The 18,919-nt window shown below is 31.6% G+C and overlaps 4 protein-coding genes across 8 annotated transcripts; all 4 read left to right on the top strand.

Moving 5' to 3' along the window:
• The first annotated feature begins 5,888 nt into the window (after nucleotides 1–5,888).
• On the top strand, nucleotides 5,889–7,177 carry LOC105647886 (transcription factor MYB113). Of its 2 annotated transcripts, none has more exons than XM_037637982.2 (3): nucleotides 5,889–6,057; nucleotides 6,131–6,260; nucleotides 6,686–7,177. In XM_037637982.2, exons 1-3 carry the CDS (start codon nucleotides 5,958–5,960, stop codon nucleotides 7,095–7,097), a joined length of 642 nt encoding a protein of 213 aa, XP_037493910.1. In that variant the 5' UTR covers nucleotides 5,889–5,957; the 3' UTR covers nucleotides 7,098–7,177. The 2 variants fall into 2 exon arrangements, with proteins under 2 accessions (XP_037493910.1, XP_012089499.1); XM_012234109.4 differs by having other exon boundaries at nucleotides 5,901–6,057; nucleotides 6,665–7,177.
• A 236-nt stretch (nucleotides 7,178–7,413) lies between these two features.
• LOC105647792 (uncharacterized) lies at nucleotides 7,414–11,549 on the top strand. Of its 2 annotated transcripts, none has more exons than XM_089717453.1 (8): nucleotides 7,414–7,632; nucleotides 7,882–8,207; nucleotides 8,303–8,477; nucleotides 9,355–9,535; nucleotides 9,620–9,700; nucleotides 9,914–10,021; nucleotides 10,653–10,922; nucleotides 11,272–11,549. In XM_089717453.1, exons 1-8 carry the CDS (start codon nucleotides 7,556–7,558, stop codon nucleotides 11,368–11,370), a joined length of 1,317 nt encoding a protein of 438 aa, XP_089573579.1. In that variant the 5' UTR covers nucleotides 7,414–7,555; the 3' UTR covers nucleotides 11,371–11,549. The 2 variants fall into 2 exon arrangements, with proteins under 2 accessions (XP_089573579.1, XP_089573580.1); XM_089717454.1 differs by having other exon boundaries at nucleotides 7,474–7,632; nucleotides 7,874–8,207.
• A 1,460-nt stretch (nucleotides 11,550–13,009) lies between these two features.
• LOC119370253 (uncharacterized) lies at nucleotides 13,010–14,266 on the top strand. The gene is made up of 2 exons (XM_089717355.1): nucleotides 13,010–13,023; nucleotides 13,834–14,266. Exons 1-2 carry the CDS (start codon nucleotides 13,010–13,012, stop codon nucleotides 14,264–14,266), a joined length of 447 nt encoding a protein of 148 aa, XP_089573481.1.
• Nucleotides 14,267–14,598: 332 nt separating this feature from the next.
• On the top strand, nucleotides 14,599–18,678 carry LOC119369057 (uncharacterized). 3 transcript variants are annotated; one of them, XM_089717450.1, is made up of 8 exons: nucleotides 14,601–14,803; nucleotides 15,054–15,379; nucleotides 15,475–15,649; nucleotides 16,489–16,669; nucleotides 16,758–16,838; nucleotides 17,051–17,158; nucleotides 17,789–18,058; nucleotides 18,405–18,678. In XM_089717450.1, exons 1-8 carry the CDS (start codon nucleotides 14,712–14,714, stop codon nucleotides 18,501–18,503), a joined length of 1,332 nt encoding a protein of 443 aa, XP_089573576.1. In that variant the 5' UTR covers nucleotides 14,601–14,711; the 3' UTR covers nucleotides 18,504–18,678. The 3 variants fall into 3 exon arrangements, with proteins under 3 accessions (XP_089573577.1, XP_089573576.1, XP_089573578.1); XM_089717452.1 differs by having other exon boundaries at nucleotides 14,646–14,803; nucleotides 15,046–15,379; XM_089717451.1 differs by lacking the exon at nucleotides 17,051–17,158 and having other exon boundaries at nucleotides 14,599–14,803.
• The last annotated feature ends 241 nt before the right edge of the window (nucleotides 18,679–18,919 follow it).

Raw genomic sequence — 18,919 nt, 5'->3', positions numbered from 1 at the left:
TGCGGGTCAATTTTTTTACCCAACTTTGACTGTGGACAGACAACGACGCAGTTTTTTCAATTTTTAACCTTCTTCTAAATCATAGAATTTCACTGCTCACTTTGACCATGCACAGTGAGTTAATAATCATACTTAATTTATCTATAAATAAGGATTTTTTTAAATTTTATGTTTTTTTTTATTCGCACACATATTTCTAAGTTTAATCCGAAATATTATTTAGATAAAATTCTTCCGATAACGATTTAATTTTATAGTTAAAATTCGTCTAAAGATCAGTTTATTTTTATATGCTTCAACATGATAAAGTGAAAAATAAACAAAAAGGCAACTGAAAAGGAATTTGAAATTAATTCCAAAGAAGGGGTTAATGAAGATTTGAGTACCAAGAATTGTGGCTTAACATTCTTATAGAAATTTGATAATTTCAAGACAATAAATGAGAGTACATTTCCAGAACAATTACCATCAGTTAATGCATTCATCTGCTTGTTGCCCCCTCTTTTGACTGTCATATCATACTAAATTCATCCTTACCGGCGTAAAACCGTGAATATAGTTATTATATTTAATATAAATAAAAATAATATATATAAAAAAATTATTTATTATTATTTTAAATATTTAAAACGATTTATATTTTGACATAAATTATATGTTTTAGACGAAAGGAACATTAGTCAGAAGATACTGGAAAAGTATAAACCGGTGAACCAAACAAAGACTTAAGTAATTTGTCGTCTTGTGAAATTAAAATTAAAGAGAAAATGTTAGTGGGCCAAAGCTGTTATGATTTTGGTTACAAGTATTAATTACGCGGTTTGGACTTTGGTTGAGGAATGAGTAATTCCAACTGCCATACGTATTTTGACCAATGGACCAACCTCTCGCATGTGAAATTCTGATGCCTATTTTAAACTTCCATTTTAAAATTTTAGGATTACGACCCATACATTCACTCATTATTACTTTTCCATCTCTGGCTATGAATTAAAAATCTTAATTTTAGTATTGATTCTCAAAATTTTGCCTTTATTAGATTGCTTTCCATCTTATTAATCAAATTCTATATTTAGGGTAAAATCATAAATGAGAATTTCTTTTTTCCATTTATAATCTCCTATTTTTAGTAGTATATTTACCATTGTTGAAGGGATTTTGTAGGTGAAAACAAAAGGAATATGTCCTAATTTACCTTTTTTGGCTTGATTATAAGAGTAGTATTGTTTTTATATTTACAGGATTTTTTTTTTTTAGCTTAGCTTTTCTTTTTTAAGATATGATATTTATTTATGTTTTGTATTATTGTATGGAGTTTATAGTTGTCGGTTTTTTTCGCTTGTTAAACTCGAGCTATAGTTCTTAGTGTATAAAAAGACCTGCTAGCCGGGTTTAGTATTTAGAGTTTAATAATTTTTTTAATTTTTATAATTTAATAAAATAAAATATAAATTGCTGATAAAAAAATTATGTCTTCAATAGAGACGGTAAATATTAAAGAGAGGAAAAAGGAAACGAAGAAGATTGAAAGACGATAAATTTTATAATTTTCCTTAAATTTCTATTTATGGTTACAAATAAGAAATGCCTATCACATCAAACTACCAATTATAAAATATTTACATTTTCTGTGACAAAAAAAAAATATATATAAATTTTCAGTAGTAGACAGAGTGAGGTCATCATTTTCTAATATGTCAAATGACATGAAGATGATGATCGAAGCAATAGAATTTCAACATTAGACTTTAATTATAATTAGATGAAATAGATTGGAATGGAATCTCACTTTGTTTATTTTAAGATTTTTTTTTTTTTTTTGTGAGTTAAAGTTCTCTAAAATCTCATTTGAATTTTATTTTATTTTTATATTTAATATGAATAGCAATATTCAATAATTTTGTAGAATTTCAACATAAAAAACTTGAAGACATTTTAATTTTGTAGAAACATTTTTAAAATAAAAAAGATAATATTTTAAATTAGGCTAAGGTGGTAAATAAATTTTTATTTCCATTGAAAAACTAATGAAAAAGTGGAAATTCTACTTAAATATTAAAAAACTAGATTCTTTTAAGAAAGTAGAATTTTGTACTAAATAAATTTCGAAATTTTGTTTTCCTAAATCACTTTTTTTTTAGATTTCAACAATTAAATACCCTCTAAAACTCATTTTTTTATTAAAAAAAAGAATTTTGCTAAATATCATAAGTTGTGCTTGACACAATCTGTATCCATTTACAATTACATATAATATTAAAATTGGTAAAAAAAAAATTTAAGTGCATTACAGTTCTTATATCCTATTTGCACCGTAATTAAAAATTATGCCAAAAATATTAAATCTCCATAATTTTGACAATCTACATTGTGTAAGTAATAAATAATTTTAGTTAGACAAGTGAACCGATCTGCCAACTTTCTTTCTAATAGCATGTCATATTCTCATAATAACCATTAATACAATTTAGGGTTCTTCTTAAATTGTGCATTGACCTGTAAAGAAACTCTGATTTGGTAAGTACATAGAAATTATGCCCTACAATGTAAAAAGAAAATCAAGAAAAGAGAGTTTTGGTTAGGCCTCGTAGAGTGATATGTGCTGATCCTAAATTTGACTTGGAATGCCAAAGCGTTTAGGACATTGTGCAAATGCCAAAATGCCTAAAAAAGAAGCATAAATTAGGGTTTTTGGATTCGATTAAACGAAGCAACAAGACAAATTGCAACTTTGACATCAGAAACAAAGTCAAGAATGTGTTTTAGGTTTCTGACTTGTCTCTGTTGCCTTGCAACTGTGGCAGTAGAATCATTCATAATTTAAGAATGGAGAAGATTTGTCACGTGAACATCTTCCGCCCTAGAAATAAGAGAATTTATTTTTTTATTATAATTCTTATTTTTATTCACCAAATAAAGTAAAAGAATTGTCGCAGATGATATTCAAATAAAACTTTTCTAATATTAGTGGCTTTGAACAATAGTTCTTTTTCCTTATCAATAAATATTATTTCTAAATACTGCAAAAGAATTGTAAGATTGTACTTTTAAGTATTCTATTTTGCTCGATTCTTTATATACTTAATTATCAAGTTTTTTACTTAACTCTTTCCGGTTAGGCCAGACGTATTAAGGAATTTATTGGTTCGGGATTAGATTCCGAAGCCTATTAAGTTTTTCCATATTTTAATAATAAAAAAATATTTTTTTCTGTTCAAAAAAAATTCATAACTAAATTAAAAAAAAAAAAAGGAAATTTTAGTAGTTTATTTAAAATTTAAATGAGTGATAATTCAGTCTGTTTTTCTGGATGGAGCATCAATTTGAATACCTTTTCCGTTCTTATGGTTGCAACTTAGAAGGGAAGCCAATATGTTTGTTTTAGGCCCATCAATGTAGAATTTTGGGCTTCGCTTTGAGGGTTCTTTTATTTTAAAACTTTAATCTCTTATATGTTCGGTTTTTGGGTGCCGATGATGAATACTCAATATCATTATCGCAGTAAAACTTGTTTTGGGCTTTGATTTGGTCCTGGCCACAAACCCATGCATTAAATTTTAAATTGGTTGTTGTAATATTCTCTCGATTCCATTTTATTTTATATTATTTTTTTTTAAATAAAACGAGCGTTTTACTTAATTCTGTTTTAAGTGTTATTTTAAAATTTTGAAAGTATATTAATAATTTTTTCAATTTTATCTATATATATTTATTTTTATGTTTAATTACTCAATATCTTTATTTTTTTCATTTTTATCTATTTTAATTATATATAACTAAAAGTTTTTCATTTTATCATACATGAAAAAAATGAAATGAAAGTACTATTCTGACGATGTGTTTTAATATAAGATAATATTCGACTTAATAAAATTAAATAATAAGTTTTTAATTTAAAAAAAAATAATTTAAATATGCTATCATATATTTTTAAAAGATCACCGTATTTCAATCGTTTTTCTTTTTTGTGAAAAAATTAAAAGTTGGTTAAATGTAACAGTCGGAGCATATAAAAAAAATAGTGATAGCCCTACAGGTTTAAATGATTGAATTTTTCATTACTCCTATGGAATAGCTTATTATAGATTGTGCTACTACAGCTTTTCTCTCTCTGCCTTTTCTGAAAAAAAAAAAGGTTTTTAATTTTATTTTCAGTAATTCCTATTAGCGATGTTTTCAGATTAAATCATATAAATCAAGTTTAAATCCCTCCTTCCAACTATCTTAAAAAAAGCATTTTGCATATTAACTCAGTAATATCCAAAAATATTATTTTTGAGGTAAAACAAATTTTATAAACAAGAACAGTTTAAAGGACAAAAGTGCAAGTAGAGACCGAATGTCTATTGATCATTCAAGCTATTCATATCCATAGACCTTCAAAGAACAATTCTTATTTTGGTCTTCTGATTTTAGATTGTAAAGCTCCTCTTAATGAGTTCTTGATGTTTCTATTGTTTTTCTTTCTAGGTCAGAATTAAGCGGCTCATTTATTGGTTAGGGCAGCTGTTTTTATCTCTGATGCGATGAAACGATTGTGTCCACCATCTTTTCTTAATTAATAAATGCTATTGTTATAATTTAACATCCCATGGCTTTCTTTCAAAATAAAAAAAAATATTAATTCGCCATTATTTTTTCTATTAGAAAAATTATTAATTTGTTAACTATTAACTTTAGTGTTTCATAAAAAACTGTCTCAATCTTTAAAAATTAAAAATCAGAGTATTGAACGTTTCATAAAAAATTTATTTGCTCTCTAAAAAATAATTAAAAAATTATTGTCCAGCACACCAAAATTTAGAAATAAAATAATAATTGATCATGGTGATAAAATGATGGAATGTCCCAATCAAGACAGAGATGAGTCATTGTAGTAACAAGTTAGTACTTGTGAATAATAGCTATCACAAATACATAAATTGTTATCCAATCAATAAGAATAACAACAAGCACCTGGTTTCTGAAACTTAAATTATTCACCAACTTCCATCATTAAATGTGAAACTGTGTTTTTTTATTTGTATATATCCATATTTCTATTGATTAATTAACTTTAATTGATATTTAAATTGGTAATTTTACCATATTGAAAATGACACTATTATGTAAATTTTTGGGCATGTGCAATTTATGATTTAAAACTATCATTTTATCCAAAGTACATTATAAATATAGTTTAATTGCTCCACATAGTACAAAATTTAAATCGTGGTCCATATTAGGGAACAGGCAGGCCGACATGGACCGTCAAATCAATGCATATTGGCCCAATTGCAGAGCTATCTATCTATTATAGTTTGCATAATATTCTAAGAATAAATAAATAGTACTGTGTAGCTGGATTAGATAATCAGTATATTCATAGCTAAAATTAAGTCATATCTCATAGAAAATGCATCAATTTTTATATATGTAGAATCAATTCATTTAAATTGAAATAATTCAGTTTGATCGATCTTACTCAGAAATTTTCCTAAGCCTTATTTTATACAAATGACAATTTTTATTTCTTTTTTTTAATTAAAAATTTCGAACTATATCAATATTATTATTTAATCTAGTATTTTCTTTTCAGTTTTTTTTTTTTTTTAATAAAAAAACCCTATTTTTATCTCGGCTCAGACTATTAAAATTACATTAAGATTGGAAGTATGAAAAAAAAGAAAGATATCCAAATGCTGAGGACTAATAATTAGGAAGCACATAAACCAAGAGATGGAATCATCTGGACCACGAACAAATATATTGATAGTGTTTCAACATAAACTTAGTTACAGCCGGCTTCCCTAGAAAGCGGAGGGACCATTAACCATAGTTTCTTTCATCAAAGTACAATCTCCTTTTAGGTTTCTGTTAGAGACAGTACTTGAAATTAATTTAAATTAAATCAAAACAGTACAGTACATAACCTATTATATAAATATATGTAAAACAGCAAGTAGTGCGTTGGAGAAATGGGCGGCGTTGCATGGACTGAAGAAGAAGATCGCTTGCTCAGGATATGTATAGAGCGATACGGTGAAGGGAAATGGCATCGTGTGCCTTTATTGGCCGGTAATTATTTCATTTCATAATTCAAATTTAACTCGTTAATCAGTTTATTAACTTTGGATTTTGGTTTATTAAGGTTTAAACAGATGTCGCAAAAGCTGTAGATTAAGATGGTTGAACTATGTTAGACCAAATATTAAGAGAGGAAATTTCACACAAGATGAAATTGATCTCATGATCAAGCTTCATAGGCTCTTGGGCAACAGGTAAGTTGATCAAATAAGTAATTTTTGCTCTAACTATTCAAATTGACGCGTGATGTAGTTCTTATTAACGGATTATGTTGTTATTTTGAAAAGTTCTTTTATTTGTAACTTCAAATGAAAATCGAGAAATTTGCGGATTTACAGATATAATAAGTTAAAATACAAATTGGTATTTGAATTCTTCTTTTATTTTGTGAATATTTTGCCTGCAATATAAGTTCCAATTATTTGAATTTCTGGATTTGTTTTAGAAAATTTTTCAATTTGTTGAATTGAATCGAGCTTTAAATTGATTTATTTAAGGCAACTTTATCGAAGTTTCAATTTTCAATTGGGCACAATTTTTGTTTTATTAAATAGAGTTAAATTGAGAGATTAACAGATGTTAATGGATGCTTAATTAGGTGGTCATTGATTGCCAGCAGACTTCCAGGAAGAACAGCAAATGATGTAAAGAATTACTGGAATTGCCACATAAGCAAAAGACTAAATGCTCAAGAAACCAAACAGAAGCAAATTACAAGAAACCCACCACAGCCTGAAAATCCTGCAACAAGCCCAAGAAGCCCAGAAGGCCCAAGTTACTTGCAACCACAACATGTAGAACCCAGTAGATGTAGCCCATTAGCAGCAATCCATGTGACTGAAGACGGACAGGGCCCACGTGTGATTCAAGAGAAGGAGAATTGCTATTCTGGATTTGAAGATCGTGGGTTTTTTGCTGACTTGGAGTTGGAGTTTGGGAATTTTTTTGAAGATAATAAGGTGGCATTTGGTAATGATCATTTCAGCAGCAAAAATGAGTGGGATGACTTGATCTCCGACCTTGATTTTTGAATTGAAAAAATTTGTAATTTGATTAGTTGTTTGGTAAAATTTTAGTAGCATTGCTAAGAAAAATTCTCAAACTTCGTTAATGGATAATTTCTATCTACTTCTAGTAGTTGATTAATACCCTTACAGAATGTTTATAACGTATTTATCTGGTGCAAAATCAGTCATAATTTATATGAATGAAATGAGTCAAACGCTCCCTCAGTCTTTATTATGGAACTTATCTTATATGTAGTAGCTAGCATTTTTAAAAAATATATACTTCTTTCCGCGAATATATACTTTCTTTCCGCAAATATATATTTATACAAATGAAAGGAGACTAAAAAGTTCAAAACTTAAAAGCAGTATTCACTGTTCAATGCTCTTTTGACGCCTTCCTCGCGACGTCGTTGAAACCCCTTCTAAGCAAAGTAGCTTCTTAATTGTGTTTTGCGCGATATTCTTATGTATATATATATATGTTGCCATTTGAGTCTCTTTCTATATGTGCGGAGAAAAAAGCCTACTGGAGTCAACATAGAGTTTCAACTCTCAGGTAATAAAATTGTGTTCATCTGAAGGTTTGAGCTTTATGATTTCTGGGTTTGAGTTCTAATTATGAACTGAAAACAAAATTTTGTATAACAATCTGGATTGATTAGTTTATTTGGAATTCGAGTGTTTAGACACAGCTTACGAGAGTTCTTTTTTTCCTGGGTTGTTGAAATCGTAGGATAATTCTTATATTTGTTATTCTCTTTGGCTGAGTTCCATTTTGCAATAATTCTTCTTCTTAGGCATTCAGGTCAGATACAGGTAGTATTAATTCAATGGCTTACGTTCCTCCACATAAGCGGCATTCACTGGACAAGGAGAGGCAGTCACCAATTCCAGAGACATTTGTTCCTCTCTTCAAGAGAAATCTTAGTTTGAAATTACCAGAGACATCAATAAATAGGAGCGGAAAGATTGTATATGCAGATCATGCCATATATAGATGGTTTGCCATTGGTTTGGATGATGATAACCAATTTCCTCCTTACATTTGTCTTAAGCCAGCTTCCGTGGAATCTGTTGGGCGCAGATCAGGAGAAAAAACTCTAGTCTTGGTCAACAGTATTGAACCTGATGGTTCGTATGTCCTTTTTGGGATTATTCTCATTAATTTTCTAGATAATGCAATGAGATTAACCTTTATTTTTTTGTTACAATTGTGTCTGTTGTAGAGTATTATGAAGTGAGAGAGAATTATTTGACAAGTCCCTGGGTAACTATAGCAGAAAAAGTACAGCAAGATCTTCTAACTTCTTTTGAAATTTTGAAGAATGAAATGGACTATCCAGGGTTGGAAATAGTTAAGCCAACATTGGTTGCTAGATTTTGTAAAATTCTTTTTCATGGGTAAGCAATCCAATTCCCTTGATTGTTAGTTTCTTTTATTTCATCTACTAGCCTGAAATATTACATTTTACTTGGCCTTTTTTTAAAACATAAAGTGAATCGCTACAGCAAAGACACAGCCCCTTTTTTTTTTGGTTTTGATATATTATTTTGTACTTCTTGGTTATGCATGTTACAGAAACTGTCCATAGTGAAACCTGCAAAATTAGCGTGACCTTAACTTGTAGCCTTAAAATCCTGGAGACTGATCAAATTAAATTGCCTTGACTCAATAATGAGTTTTTAATAGTTCTCAAAAACCCACATCATCAATTATGTTGTACTTGTGTTTTGAAGCCCTAATAGTTAAGTGTATAAACTATAAAGTGTGACTTCTTTTTCTCAAGAACAAGTTTCTGATTGAGTAGCTATTGCATTTGCCGAGGAAAGAGAGAAATTTTTTGTTGTCTAAAAATTGCAGAACTTCTTAGATCACTTTGGTTTCTTACAGAAACTCCTATAGAATTTTTGACCTTTCGGTTTTTGAAACCGGAGTCAACTTCCTGGATCTTGGTGTTAAGGTCGACTACAAACATGTTCTATTTCTCCACCTCGTGGTGTTTTATGAATGGGTTGAATATACGAATCTTTCCTGGTGTTCAAAGCCTGGCTTATGTTGTGGAGGAGTTGCCTGAATAATCTAAAGTGTGTGATTTTGGTGTTTGTGCCTTACTTGCTGTTGCCTTGCAGTAGGAAGTTTCTGGGAGGGGCTTGAGATGTGGAAAAATCCTATTATTCTCCTTATTAACATTCTAGTACATGTTGCAAATGTTTCTTCCATCAGTATACTAACAGACGGGCAAGCAAAAATTCATCACATTTGCTTTTTTTGGTGCAGGAACCCTCAGGTAAGCTTAGCAAACGTTGAGAAAAATCAGGTTAATGAAACCATTTTGAAACGATTGAGAAGTTCAATTTACACAAATATTCCACCTTCATATATGGAACTAATGATAGATGAAGTTGTTCCTAAGATTGGGGTTGATTTTGAACAGGAAAAGGAAATCTATCATGTAAAGGTATTCCTTTGCTGCATTCTTCTTCTTTCTACCACTCATAATATCTGTTTCAGCTTGCTAATGGTATTTTGTTGTCTTGTGTAGTTGTCTGATAACACACGGCCTGATTCAACTGTTTCATGCAAATGTAGTGTAAAGACAGATAAAAAACTACTACTCTACAAGGTAGTTTTTCCATTTGATTAGCAAGAGTACTGTCCCTAAATGGTGCTATATATGAATTATGATAGGTGCGGGCTTTGTTGACACTGGTATAATTCGCGGGTGCCTTTCTGATTTAATTGATCCTTTTCACTTTCACATTGCATATGTTATTTTTAAAATGTACTTCTGCTTGTTTATGGAGGTTGCCTGAAAAAATAGGCATTTTCCCTGTAGGTTGAACTAAACCAAGTGCGCCGGATGGTCACGGATATATCATGCCTTGATAGGAATCTAGACCTCAGGCTAATGCTATGCACCAAGAGGATCCTAACTTCTCTTACTGTAAGTTAATCTGCCATCACTTATCAAAAAAGCATTTGCCATAGCCAACCAGAGAAGTGCCTGGGGCCCATACTGTGGAGACCTTTGTCTTATTATTTGATGACCATTTTAGTTATCCTACATTTAGTGGCTTCACTGTTTCAAGGAATGATGGAAACTATTTCAATTAAATGTAAGGGAGGGTAAAAATCTTTGCCCTACAGATTCTGTTTTATACAACAACATGGGAAAGAAATCATGGAAGGCAAAACTCTTTTATGGGCTTGAACAACCTAGATTGGCTCTAAAATTGGCGGAGTAAATTGAGAAGATTAAAACCATATCTGTAAACCTGCTTCTGTTGCAGGATAAGATTGAATGGAACATCATTCACCTATTTTTCTGAGAGAGATTTTTTCATTGAACATTGTAAAATTTCTGATACATAAAATAGTGTTTCATATGAAGAGCTTTAGTAAATGCAAAAGAACTATCATGATATATTTGATGCCATGATATCCTGAAATTGAATCAACTAAACCAGAACATGTGTTTAACCTGCATTTGCCATGTACGGACTTTAGGTCAAATTTTTACACCAAAGAGTGCCTTTTTATAGTTAGACTAATTGTATGTACTATTGCATTTGCAGGTTGATGAGATGAATAAAATAAGAGATCTGATTGATTCTGCAGTTTTGGATTCAGACGTGAAGGGTGGGTTGAGATGGCCCCTGGGGAAGGCAACTTCTGGAAATAGATACAGTGTAGTGGGGGTTTGGCATACTATAGCTAAAGCCTACAAAAATCCATCAGTTAGGCTCAAAGTAAGACATGCCGATCGATTTGATTTTAGGACTGGAAGTGGAGAATCTACAAGGGAAGTTAATCTGAAGTTGAAAGGAGTAGTGTCACGATTGCAGGTGAGTTATTTTTGTTCAGTTTGAAACTCCACTATGCTTAGCTAACATGATGTGCTTATATTTACATCCTGAAATCTTAGGACTTTTCCCAAGTACTATTAGTTTTAGCTTTTCCCAACTGAAAGAATTTATTGGTATGGTCATGCTTCAGTGAGTTGCAGAATTCTATATACATAGCTTTCTTGTTGCCTATTTTGATTTTACTATTTTCTTGATAAGTTTTGTTGACTGTTTAACAGTAATTGATATATTTTTTCCCCCTTGAGAAAACAAGTCTTGTTAGTTAGTCTCTGTCTCTTCATTTGGCAGATCTTTCTTTGTTTACAGCTTCAGTTCTTTCAATTTTCAGGAACAGGGAACAGAAAGTGATGCAGTCTCTAATGTGCTTAAAGACAACTTAAGGCTGATATGGGAGCACTTCTTAAACTGCAAACGGTTTTTATCATGAAAAACATGTTATCAGTTCACCTCCTCTCTGTAAATAGTGTTCGTTTTTGAATGACAGTTGAAGAATGTAATGTTGTTTTTTTGAAATGGGGAGGGATTTTTGAAGAAGACAATGTTTTAAGTGTTTGAAGGATCTGCTTTCGCCTCTTTAAATGCAATAATGCCCTGTAATTTTGTTCATCTCTCTCTGTTGTATTGCTCTTCTGGATAAGCTTTCTTTGATTTATATTTGTGGCTAGAAATATTATTATTTACATTAAATTTTAGGCCAAGGTTCAGACTATTTTAAACCAAATGAATTAATTTTTTTCCAAAATTGATTTTTGAAAAAGCTCATATTTGTGCATATAGTTTGGAGGTGAAGATTTTGATGAGTCATGTGGTGGTCTAGAAAGTGGGAATGATCAATTAAACTTTATTAATGAATAAAATGATTCTAAATTAGTATTTTCTTCATCTATTTTTATCTTTTATTTTTTTTAAAAATGTATTTAAAATTATTTATCATTAAAAAAAATTGAATATTAATTATTTTTTAGAGATATAATTATTGAGATTGTAATAATTTAATGAGATAAAAAGTTTCATATAAAAAAACGAGATAAATGGGTAATTTAATTAAATTAATAATTATTTTGTTAAATTTAGACATTTTAAACGGCATAAGAGGAGGGAGAGTTTATTTCTTAAACTTCATTATTAATTTGAGATGATCTATCCAGAAATACTGATATAAACCGTTTTAGAAAAAATAAAAAGGGCAGAAAGGGAAGAGAATGGGCACAAAGAAATAGTTTCCTCAAGAAGGGAAAGCTTGCCTAAACAAATGTAATTTTCTCGTTTCCTTTCATCTCAAAACTAACCCTTTTAGCTTCTTCCACCATGAAACCCAATCTAATAACCGCCAATTCTTTTCGAGTTTCCAATTCCTTAACTCCTAGGATTTCAATTCCATTTCCCAGACCTTCAAATCCACTCTCCAATCATTTCCTTTCAACAACGTTTCACTCTTCCAAACCTTGTCGTTTCTTTCCTATTTGATTTTCAAATCCCAAACAATCCACTTTCATTAATGAAGCATCGCCAGGTTCTACCGCCGAATTGGGTGCCATTTCAAATGAAAGTCTAGGAGAAGAGGAATTGGGGAGGAATTTGAATGTGCAAGTTGGAAATTCAATTGTTCCCTCGTATTTTCAGTCGTCGACTAAGCTTAGTTTGAGTGACCAAGCTTTCTTTCTCCTATCGTTTATTGCTTGCACGGTATAAAACTTCTTTCTTCTGGGTTTCAATGGAACTTGTAGCTTATACTTTTAGCTTGTGTTCTGGATTTTATATGATAAGAGGCATTAGCTCAAAATGCCGAACTCTAGATGTAATCAATCTTTTTCTTTTTTCTCAAGTTAAATCTTCAACTGAGCAATGAACTTTGAATTGCCTAAATGCTAGCCTTTTGTTTTTGAATTTTTGATTAATAGCATGGAAACCTTTTTGTTTGGTATGCAAATTTGCAATCTATCTGAATTGGAAGGATTTGAATTTTTTTTTTTTATGCATATCAGTTATTTAGTAGTGTGTTTATAAGAAAACTAGCTGCTTCTGATGTTCTAATTTGGGTCACAGGTGAACTTACAGTTCATACTATGGTCATGAATTGGTGAGAAGAGAAAGTAAATAACTTTTGGCCATTCTGAGCAGTTGTTTATCTTGGCATTTACCACTTGCATATTATGGTTTTATTTAGCTAAAGTGTGACTAAGAGCTTAGAAACTGTGATTACTTGATGGGACAATTGTCTTCATTGAAAATTTTCCTATCAAAATCTTCTTGTATACCATACAGAAACTCGTCTTTGTTCTATTTCCATGAATTTGTTGACATCAAGCTTTATTAGTTTAACTGCCTGCAGACTTCTATAGCATTTACAAGCCTTGTCGTTGCCGCCATCCCAACAGTCTACGTAAGTCATATGACACATCAAACTATATTCAAGATATCTGAAATTTCACACAAGATGAAATTGATCTCATTATCAAGCTTCATAGGCTCTTGGGCAACAGGTAAATTGATTAAATAAATAATTTTTGCTCGTAACTATTTAAATTGACGCGTCAATATAGTTCTTATTAACGGATCATGTTGTTATTTTAAAAAGTTCTTTTATTTGTAACTTCAAATGGAAATCGAGAATTTTGCAGATTTACAGATATAATAAGTTAAAATACAAATTGGTATTTGAATTCTTTTTTTATTTTGTGAATATTTTGCCTGCAATATAAGTTCCAATTATTTGAATTTCTGGATTTGTTTTAGAAATTTTTTCAATTTGTTGAATTGAATCTGGCTTTAAATTGATTTATTTAAGGCAATTTTAATTTAAGTTTCAATTTTCAATTGGGCACAATTTTTGTTTTATTAAATAGAGTTAAATTGAGAGATTAACAGATGTTAATGGATGCTTAATTAGGTGGTCATTGATTGCCAGCAGACTTCCAGGAAGAACAGCAAATGATGTAAAGAATTACTGGAATTGCCACATAAGCAAAAGACTAAATGCTAAAGAAACCAAACAGAAGCAAATTGCAAGAAACCCACCTCAGCCTGAAAATCCTGCAACAAGCCCAAGAAGCCCAGAAGGCCCAAGTTACTTGCAACCACAACATGTAGAACCCAGTAGATGTAGCCCATTAGCAGCAATCCATGTGACTGAAGACGGACAGGGCCCACGTGTGATTCAAGAGAAGGAGAATTGCTATTCTGGATTTGAAGATCGTGGGTTTTTTGCTGACTTGGAGTTGGAGTTTGGGAATTTTTTTGAAGATAATAAGGTGGCATTTGGTAATGATCATTTCAGCAGCAAAAATGAGTGGGATGACTTGATCTCCGACCTTGATTTTTGAATTGAAAAAATTTGTAATTTGATTAGTTGTTTGGTAAAATTTTAGTAGCATTGCTAAGAAAAAAAAATTCTCAAACTTAGTTAATGGATTCAGCAATTGATGATAATTTCTATCTACTTCTAATAGTTGATTAATACCCTTACTGAATGTTTATAATGTATTTGTTTGGTGCAAAATCAGTTATAATTTATATGAATGAAATGAGTCAAACGCTCCCTCAGTCTTTGTTATGGAACTTATCTTACATGTAGTAGCTAGCATTTTTTTAAAGTATATACTTTCTTTCCGCAAATATATATTTATACAAATGAAAGGAGACAAAAAAGTTCAAAACTTAAAAGCAGAATTCACTGTTCGATGCTCTTTTGACGCCTTCCTCGCGAAGTCGTCGAAACCCCTTCCAAGCGAAGTAGCTTCTTAATTGGGTTTTGCGCGATATTCTTAAATGTGTATATATATATGTTGCCATTTGGGTCTCTTTCTATATGTGCGGAGAAAAAAAGCCTACTGTAGTCAACATAGAGTTTCAACTCTCAGGTAATAAAATTGTGTTCATCTGAAGGTTTGAGCTTTATGATTTCTGGGTTTGAGTTCTAATTATGAACTGAAAACAAAATTTTGTATAACAATCTGTATTGATTAGTTTATTTGGAATTCGAGTGTTTAGACACAGCTTATAAGAGTTCTTTTTTTCCTTGGATTGTTGAAATCGTAGGATAATTCTTATATTTGTTATTCTCTTTGGCTGAGTTCCATTTTGCAATAATTCTTCTTCTTAGGCATTCAGGTCAGATACAGGTAGTATTAATTCAATGGCTTACGTTCCTCCACATAAGCGGCATTCACTCGGCAATGAGAGGCAGTCACCAATTCCAGAGACATTTGTTCCTCTCTTCAAGAGAAATCTTAGTTTGAAATTACCAGACTCTACAATAAATAGGAGCGGAAAGATCGTATATGCAGATCATGCCATATCTAGATGGTTTGCCATTGGTTTGGATGATGATAACCAATTTCCTCCTTACATTTGTCTTAAGCCAGCTTCCGTGGAATCTGTTGAGCGCAGATCAGGAGAAAAACCTCTAGTGTTGGTCAACAGTATTGTACCTGATGGTTCGTATGCCCTTTTTGGGATTATTCTCATTTATTTTCTAGATAACGCAATGAGATTAACCTTTATTTTTTTGTTACAATTGTGTCTGTTGTAGAGTATTATGAAGTGAGAGAGAATTATTTGACAAGTCCCTGGGTAACTATAGCAGAAAATGTACAGCAAGATCTACTCACTTCTTTTGAAATGCTGAAGAATGAAATGGACTATCCAGGGTTGGAAATAGTTAAGCCAACATTGGTTGCTAGATTCTGTAAAATTCTTTTTCATGGGTAAGCAATCCAATTCCCTTGATTGTTAGTTTCTTTTATTTCATCTACTAGCCTGAAATATTACATTTTACTTGGCCTTTTTTTTAAAACATAAAGTGAATCGCTACAGCAAAGAGACAGCCCGTTTTTTTTCGTTTTCGATATATTATTTTGTACTTCTTGGTTATGCATGTTACAGAAACTGTCCATAGTGAAACCTGCAAAATTAGCGTGACCTTAACTTGTAGCCTTAAAATCCTAGAGACTGATCAAATTAAATTGTCTTGACTTAATAATGAGTTTTTAATAGTTCTCAAAAACCCACATCATCGATTATGTTGTACTTGTGTTTTGAAGCCCTAATAGTTAAGTGTATAAACTATAAAGTATGACTTCTCTTTCTCAAGAACAAGCTTCAATTTTTTGTTGTCAAAAAATTACAGAACTTCTTAGATCACTTTGGTTTCTAACAGAAACTCCTGTAGAATTTTTGACCTTTCGGTTTTTGAAACTGGAGTCAACTTCCTGGATCTTAGTGTTAAGGTCGACAACAAACATGTTCTATTTCTCCACCTCGTGGTGTTTTATGAATGGGTTGAACATACGAATCTCTCCTGGTGTTCAAAGCCTGGCTTATGTTGTGGAGGAGTTGCCTGAATAATCTAAAGTGTGTGATTTTGGTGTTTGTGCCTTACTTGCTGTTGCCTTGCAGTAGGAAGTTTCTGGGAGGGGCTTGAGATGTGGAAAAATCCTATTATTCTCCTTATTAACCTTCTAGTACATGTTGCAAATTTCTCTTCCATCAGTATACTAACAGACGAGCGAGCAAAAACTCATCACATTTGCTTTTTTTGGTGCAGGAGCCCTCAGTTACGCTTAGGAAACGTTGAGAAAAATCAGGTTGATGAAACCATTTTGAAACGATTGAAAAGATCAATTTACACAAATCTTCCTCCTTCATATATGGAACTAATTATAGATGAAGTTGTTCCAAAGATTGGGGTTGATTTTGAAGAGGAAAAGGAAGTCTATCATGTGAAGGTATTCCTTTTGCTGCATTATTCTTCTTCTTTCTACCACTCGTAGTATCTGTTTCAGCTTGTTAATGGTATTTTGTTGTCTTGTATAGTTGTCTGATAACACGCGGCCTGATTCAACTATTTCATGCAAATGTAGTGTAAAGACAGATAAAAAGCTACTGCTCTACAAGGTAGTTTTTCCATTTGATTAGCAAGAGCACTGTCCCTAAATGGTGCTATATGTGAATTATGATATGTGCGGCCTTTATTGACACTGGTATAACTCGTGGGTGCGTTCTGATTTAATTGATCATTTTCACTTTCACATTGCATTTGTTATTTTTAAAATGTACTTCTGCTTGTTTATGGAGGTTGCCTGAAAAAATAGGCATTTTCCCTGTAGGTTGAACTAAACCAAGTGCGCCAGATGGTCACGGATATATTGTGCCTTGATAGGAATCTAGACCTCAGGCTAATGCTATGCACCAAGAGGATCCTAACTGCTCTTACAGTAAGTAAATCTGCCATCACTAATCAAGAAAGCATTTGCCATTGCCAACCAGAGAAGTGCCTGGGGCCAATACTGTGGAGACCTTTATCTTATTATTTTATGACCATTTTAGTTATCCTACATTGAGTGCCTTCACTGTTTCAAGGAATGATGGAAACTATTTCAATTAAATGGAAGGGAGGGCAAAAATCTTTGCCCTACATATTCTGTTTTATGCAACAACATGGGAAAGAAATCATGGAAGGCAAAACTCTTTTACGGGCTTGCAACCTAGATTGGCTCTAAAATTGGCGAATTAAATTGAAAGAATTAAAACTATATCTGTAAACCTGCTTCTCTTGCAGAATAAGATTGAATGGAATGTCATCACCTATTTTTTTGAGAGAGATTTTTTCATTGGACATTGTAAAATTTCTGATACATGAAATAGTGTTTCATATGAAGAGCTTTAGTAAATGCAAAAGAACTATGATGATATATTTGATGCCATGATATGCCTGAAATTGAATCAACTAAACCAGAGCATTTGTTTAACCTGCATTTGCCATGTTACGGACTTTAGGTCAAATTTTTACACCAAAGAGTGCCTTTTTATAGTTAGACTAATTGTATGTACTATTGCATTTGCAGGTTGATGAGATGAATAAAATAAGAGATCTGATTGATTCTGCAGTTTTGGATTCAGACGTGAAGGGTGGGTTGAGATGGCCCCTGGGGAAGACAACTTCTGGAAATAGATACACTGTAGTGGGGGTTTGGCATACTATAGCTAAAGCCTACAAAAATCCATCAGTTAGGCTCAAAGTAAGACATGCTGATCGATTTGATTTTAGGACTGGAACTGGAGAATCTACAAGGGAAATTTATCTGAAGTTGAAAGGAGTAGTGTCACAATTGCAGGTGAGTTATTTTTGTTCAGTTTGAAACTCCACTATGCTTAGCTAACATGATGTGCTTATATTTACAGCCTGAAATCTTAGGACTTTTCCCAAGTACTATTAGTTTTAGCTTTTCCCAACTGAGAATTTATTGGTATGGTCATGCTTCAGTTAGTTGCAGAATTCTATATATATAGCTTTCTTGTTGCCTATTTTGATTTTACTATTTTCTTGGTAAGTTTTATTGACTGTTTAACAGTAATTTATATATTTTTCCCCCTTCAGAAAACAAGTCTTCTTAGTTAGTCTCTGTCTCTTCATTTGGCAGATCTTTCTTTGTTTACAGCTTCAGTTCTTTCAATTTTCAGGAACAGGGAGCAGAAAGTGATGCAGTCTCTAATATGCTTAAAGACAACTTAAGGCTGATATGGGAGCACTTCTTAAACTGCAAACGGTTTTTATCATGAAAAACATGTTATCAGTTCACCTCCTCTCTGTAAATAGTGTTCGTTTTTGAATGACAGTTGAAGAATGTAATGTTGTTTTTTTAAAATGGGGAGGGATTTTTGAAGAAGACAATGTTTTAAGTGTTTGAAGGATCTGCTTCTCTTTAAATGCAATAATGCCCTGTAATTTTGTTCATCTCTCTCTGTTGTATTGCTCTTCTGGATAAGCTTTCTTTGATTTATATTTGTGGCTAGAAATAGTATTATTTACATTAAATTTTAGGCCAAGGTTCAGAGTAATTTAAACCAAATGAATTAATTTTTTTCCAAAATTGATTTTTGAAAAAGCTCATATTTGTACATATAGTTTGGAGGTGAAGATTTTGATGAGCCATGTGGTGGTCTAAAAAGTGGGAAAGATCAATTAAACTTCATTA

This window comes from Jatropha curcas, chromosome 2 (assembly GCF_041381405.1).
Source record: "Jatropha curcas cultivar XTBG-Jc1 chromosome 2, XTBG_Jcur_1.0, whole genome shotgun sequence".
Classification (NCBI taxonomy): Eukaryota; Viridiplantae; Streptophyta; class Magnoliopsida; order Malpighiales; family Euphorbiaceae; genus Jatropha; species Jatropha curcas.
The sequence above is the reverse complement of the archived record's forward strand: the minus strand, read 5'-3'. Positions and strand labels throughout refer to the sequence as shown.

What these genes read in the sequence shown, in the direction of transcription:
- LOC105647886 (XM_012234109.4), top strand. Translation starts at nt 5,958, where the DNA reads ATGGGCGGCGTTGCATGGACTGAAGAAGAAGATCGCTTGCTCAGGATA. An exon ending in TCGTGTGCCTTTATTGGCCG is followed by an intron (nt 6,058 to 6,130) that starts GTAATTATTTCA and finishes TGGTTTATTAAG; the next exon opens with GTTTAAACAGATGTCGCAAA. An exon ending in CATAGGCTCTTGGGCAACAG is followed by an intron (nt 6,261 to 6,664) that starts GTAAGTTGATCA and finishes ATGCTTAATTAG; the next exon opens with GTGGTCATTGATTGCCAGCA.
- LOC119369057 (XM_089717450.1), top strand. Translation starts at nt 14,712, where the DNA reads ATGTGTATATATATATGTTGCCATTTGGGTCTCTTTCTATATGTGCGG. An exon ending in CATAGAGTTTCAACTCTCAG is followed by an intron (nt 14,804 to 15,053) that starts GTAATAAAATTG and finishes TTAGGCATTCAG; the next exon opens with GTCAGATACAGGTAGTATTA. An exon ending in TGTAAAATTCTTTTTCATGG is followed by an intron (nt 15,650 to 16,488) that starts GTAAGCAATCCA and finishes TTTTTGGTGCAG; the next exon opens with GAGCCCTCAGTTACGCTTAG.
- LOC105647792 (XM_089717453.1), top strand. Translation starts at nt 7,556, where the DNA reads ATGTTGCCATTTGAGTCTCTTTCTATATGTGCGGAGAAAAAAGCCTAC. An exon ending in AAAAACTACTACTCTACAAG is followed by an intron (nt 9,701 to 9,913) that starts GTAGTTTTTCCA and finishes TTTTCCCTGTAG; the next exon opens with GTTGAACTAAACCAAGTGCG. An exon ending in GGATCCTAACTTCTCTTACT is followed by an intron (nt 10,022 to 10,652) that starts GTAAGTTAATCT and finishes TTGCATTTGCAG; the next exon opens with GTTGATGAGATGAATAAAAT.